This window comes from Mastomys coucha, unplaced genomic scaffold (genome assembly GCF_008632895.1).
Source record: "Mastomys coucha isolate ucsf_1 unplaced genomic scaffold, UCSF_Mcou_1 pScaffold18, whole genome shotgun sequence".
NCBI lineage: Eukaryota > Metazoa > Chordata > Mammalia > Rodentia > Muridae > Mastomys > Mastomys coucha.
The window spans coordinates 90,892,253-90,897,194 of record NW_022196900.1 but is presented as its reverse complement, the minus strand read 5'-3'; the positions used below and the strand labels follow the sequence as shown (position 1 = coordinate 90,897,194).

Genomic DNA, 4,942 nt, shown 5'->3' with positions numbered 1-4,942 from the left:
ATATGTGTATGTGTGTATATGTGTGTATATATATGTGTAAGTCTTTATGTGTATATGTATGTATATATGTATATGCATGTATATATGTGTGTGTATGTGTGTATATGTGTATGTGTGAGTTTATATGTGTGTATGTATGTGAGTTTATATGTGTGTATATATGTGTATGTGTGTATATACATGTATTTGTGTATATGTGTGTATATGTGTGTGTATGTGTATATGTGTGTCTACCTACGTGTATGTTTGTGTGTGTACATGTGTGTGTATGTGTGTGTGTGTGTGTATTGTGTCAATGTCAGGTCTCTTCCTCTATTTACTCTCCTACTTATTTTTTGAGACAGGATCTCTCACAGAATCTGGAGCTCACCCGTTTGGCTAGGCTAACTGGCCAACAAGTCCCAGAGGTCTTCCTGCCCAGCCTTCCTATTAACAAGGATGTGTGGGCACATCCGGCTTTTTAGCACTGTGCTGGGGATCAGCTTCTGCAACAGCCCGCTGTGCCCTCTCCCCAGTCCCGGAGTCCTTTTAAGCCCTAACCCAATGGTAGATCACGATTTCAACAGCGCTCTTTGACTATGGCACACACATTTTGCAAAACTAACTGAACTTTAGATGGAAGAGAGGGAGAAAGGGAAAGAGCCTGTGTGTGTGCAGGGAAGAAGGTGATGTACTTGAAGGCTCAGAAGACAAAAGACAGGAGGATCATCTCAGGTTCAGGGTCAGCTTGGACAACAAGCTCCAGGCTAGCCTGAGCTACAGAGTGAAAGAATGTCTAAAAAAAAATTTAGTTACTTATTTTATTATTATTTTATTTATTTTTGGAAGCGGCGAGGCAGAGGGCCTGTGGACCCGCTGAGCAGGCGTTGTGCCCTCGGGGCCTCCCTCTTCCCCAGGGCAGTGATGGGTCGGCAGTCCGCCCTGCTGACGCCCTCCCTCCCGGCTCCGCCCCGCGCCGCCCGCCCCGCGCCGTGCGATCCCGGTCCCCGCAGCCGCCGGGAGCCCGGGAGCCGCGGCCATGAGCCAGGCCCGCCCCGCCGCGCGCCGCCCGCCCAGCCCGGACCCTGACGCGCAGCCCGCGCCTCCCCGCCGCCGCGCCCGCGCCCTGGCGCTGCTCGGAGCCCTGCTGGCCGCCGCGGCCGCCGTCGCCGCTGCCCGGGCCTGCGCTCTCCTCGCCGACGCCCAGGCGGCCGCGCGGCAGGTCGGAGGGGACAGGAGGGGGCCAATGGCTGCAGAGAGAGGCGCAGAGCAAAGCTCTACCCCGCGCCCGGGAAGAGGGGAAGTGGGGAGGCCGGAGGGGACAATGGCCAGGACCGGGTAAAAAGTAGGACCGGGCCCTTGGGTGGGGAGGGAGGGAACTCGGAGTAGACAATGGATGAAGGCGTGGAGTGAAGCTGGGACCAGCCGGCCACTGGAAAGGGGACAAGGAACTCTGGGACTGTTGGGAGGTGACATTTGAGCAAATGAGCTGGCAAGTGTGGCGGGGACTCTGGAAGAGAATGGCGGGAGCCGCTGTATCAGGAAGCAGCTGCCTGCCTGCTTCGGGGACTGGGATGGGGAGTTTGGGGCCTCGCGGCGATGCGATGCTCAGCCCCTTTCTTCCCAACAGGAATCCGCATTGAAAGTCCTGGGGACAGATGGCCTCTTTCTCTTTTCCTCGCTGGACACTGACCAGGATATGTACATCAGTCCGGAAGAATTCAAGCCTATTGCGGAGAAACTGACAGGTACTAGAGAGGCTGGGAAGCCTAAAAGGACTTGGGCCCTGACCCCCTCCCTCCAACTCACCACTTTCTGGTTGGTGGGTATATGAGTTGCCTTGGCCCCAAGCCCATTTCAGTGGTGACAGTAGCATTCCTCCGTCCACCTCCCAGCCACATCCTCAACTCGAAGCCTTTGAAAGAGGTGCAGCCTTTACACCTGTCACAGGCCTGGGGCCCTGGGACACTGTCCCGCTAGCTGTATTTTGGGCAATGAAGACGCAGGCAGATTCACCAGCTTGCCAGGCTAGAAGGCAGAGAGCCCGGTTAGACCTGACCATCCGATCACAGGGCCCTGCCCTGGCTCCCAGGGTTAAGGATGCAGAGGCTTCATGCAACGGCCAGTATGCAGATAGTCACCGCTGTTGCCACTGCTCTAAAGCCTGGGTTGTAGAGTCCCCAGTTGCTGCCAGTTAGTGCTGGCCAGCTGCAGTTGCTGATTTCCTCACGATAAAGAGGAGGATCATCTGAGTCTCGAATGAATTATAAAGTGCTTGTCCCTCCTGTCTGGGCTGTGTGTCGGTGCCCTTGTGAACGTGGTAAGCTCCGTGCTTGTGTGCAGTGTGCCTGTGACAGTCAGAGGACCGCCTCGAGGGTCAGTGCCCAGGTGCCTTCCACCTTTTGTTCGAGGCAGAGCCTCTCTTTAGCCTGGAACTCTTCCACGGATGCCAGGCTGGTGGCCAGCAAGTGGCCAGGGATCCTCTTGCTCCCCTCTGCTATTGCTGGGCTTATAGGTGTATATGATCCCGCCTGGCTTTTTACAGGGGTTCTGGGGAGCTGACCTCACACTTGTGAGGCTACTGCTTTGTCACGGGAGTCATCTTCCTTGTAGAGACTGAACACAGAACTTTGCCTATGCTAAGCAAATGTTTTCCCACTGAGCTACATGCTCAAGCCTTTGAGACAGGGTCTCACTAAGCTGTACAGCCCAGGGCAGGCATCTAACTTGAAAGCCTCTTGCTTCGGTGTCCTCAGTTTGATCTACTATTTCTCATGATCACTTATGATCTTAGGCACCCAGTTGGGCACTAGGTGCCAGTGGAAGCCTGTCAGTGGGCGAGAGGCAGGGGAAGGAGAAAGCGAGTCCTCTCAGGGGTGGGTGCACCATAGTGCCATTGTGGGCTTGCCAGGTTTCAGGGAGGGGTGTGGAGGATGGCCACTTACTGGCCCAGGCTTCTGTGGTCACTGCTAGAGGAGGATGGTCAGGTGAAAATGTAAATTTTAAAAGACTATTTTATGTGTATATGTCAGCACGTATGTGCGCCATGTGAGTAAAGTACCCTCAGAGGCCACAAGAGGGCATCAGATCCCCAGGAGCTAGAGTTACAGGCAGCTGTGAGCCACCGTGTCAGAGCTGGGAATTGAACCTAGAAGACCAGCCAACACTTTAAACCACTGAGCCATTGCTCCAGCCCCATCTTTTACTTTTAATTTTGAAATAGAGTCACACTAAGTTGCCCAAGCTTGCCTTAAGCTCACTCTAGAGTCTAGACTAGTCTTGAATTTGGGTTCTCCTGCCTTAAGCTTCCCAAGAAACTGAGATTATAGGTCTGCACCACTGCATCAAGTTACTTTGTTTTGTTTTTGAGACATGCTGCTACAACAACAGAAAAAGTGACGGCCATCAAGGCCCACTTAGTCTGGATTTTGTTTTGTGTTGGTTTTGTTTTGCTTTTGGAGACAGGGTTTCTCTGTGTAGCCCTGGCTGTCCTGGAACTCCCTCTGTAGGCCAGGCTGGCCTTGAACTCAGAGACGCACCAGATGCCTCCCAAGCAGCTAATGTGCCACCACTGCCCAGCAGCCCAGTTATTCTTAACAATTACCACTAAAATCATTCAGTATGCAAGGTGAAGTAATAATAACCCGGCATAATCCTCCCTTCCTTTGTCTGATGTTTCCATATTTGCTGTTTTAAAATTTTACTAGCCAGGGGCTGGTGAGATGGCTCAGTGGGGAAGAGCACTGACTGCTCTTTGGAAGGTCATGAGTTCAAGTCCCAGCAACCACATGGTCATGGTGGCTCACAAACACCCATAATGAGACCTGACGCCCTCTTCTGGTGCGTCTGAAGACAGCTACAGTGTACTTACATATAATAAATAAATAAAATAAAATTTTACTAGCCAGAGGTGGTGGTACACACTTCAGGAGGCAGAGAAGGAATTGTACCTCAAATTTAAGGCCAGCCCTGTCTCCATACCAAGTTCCAGGCCAGCCTAAGACCTCGTCTCAAGTAAATAACAACAAGGTTTTATGGTATTGACTGACAGATAAAGAAATAACAACAAAGCTGGATTGGGGGAGGGTGGCACACACCTTTCATCCAGGCATTTGGGAGACAGGCAGGTGGATCTCTGAGTTCGAGGCCAGCCTGGTCTATAGGTGAGTCCCAGGACAGCCAGGGCTACACAGAGAAACCCTGGCTGATGTAACAAAAACCATATAAAAATGTTTATTATTGTGTATATGCATATGTCACAGCACACACCTGGAGGTCAGAGGACAACTTTTGGAAGTCGGTCTCTTCCCTCCCTCCCCCCACCCCCCGAGGTAGAGCCCCTCCTGTTTCTGTCATGCGGCACATGTTTCAGGAATAGAACTCTAGTCGGGCTTATGCGGCAGGCCCTTTTACTCCCAGAGCAGAGGGGTCTAGCTGACCACCTCACCAGCCCAAAAGTGATCTTCTGACCAGATCGGAAGCCGGGGACTGCTAACAAAAAGGGCAGTTTTCTGAGCCTAACCCCTGAAGGTTGTGCTCTGTAGGCAGTGGCGGGCTCTGAGCAGCTGCAGGGTGACCAGGCAGCCCGGTACTTGTGATGACTCTCGTTGCTGGGTGCCTATGATGTGCCCCATTCAGCTTGGCTAGTCATCAGGGCCATCAAGTGCCAGAAATTGTCTCTGTACCTTCCTCCATCCTTGGGAGTCTGTAGGGCAGGGGAGCATGCTTCATTCTGTCACTGCTTTTGGAGTTGGCTTTTCTCACCTTAACCCTACATTGTGGCTCCACCCACATAGAGAATATGAGGAACTCCACACGTCCCTCATCTCCCTACGGCAGAGCTGAGAAATCGGCCAGTCCTAAACTCCTCATTCAGGAAGACCAAGCCAGCCAGAAGATCAGGGAGAAGCAGGTCCAGTCTCCGCCCACCCGTGCTCATCCAATGACATAGCTCAGATCAGGG

General features: G+C 52.6%; 1 protein-coding gene across 1 annotated transcript in view; it reads left to right on the top strand.

Moving 5' to 3' along the window:
- The first annotated feature begins 1,009 nt into the window (after positions 1-1,009).
- The window catches only part of Selenon (selenoprotein N), a 13,096-nt gene continuing 9,163 nt past the window's right edge, over positions 1,010-4,942 (top strand). The window contains exons 1-2 of the mRNA XM_031379029.1: positions 1,010-1,201; positions 1,610-1,727. Of these exons, the coding sequence (XP_031234889.1) occupies positions 1,019-1,201; positions 1,610-1,727 (301 nt within the window). The 5' untranslated portion in view covers positions 1,010-1,018. The remainder of the gene's footprint in view (positions 1,202-1,609; positions 1,728-4,942) is intronic.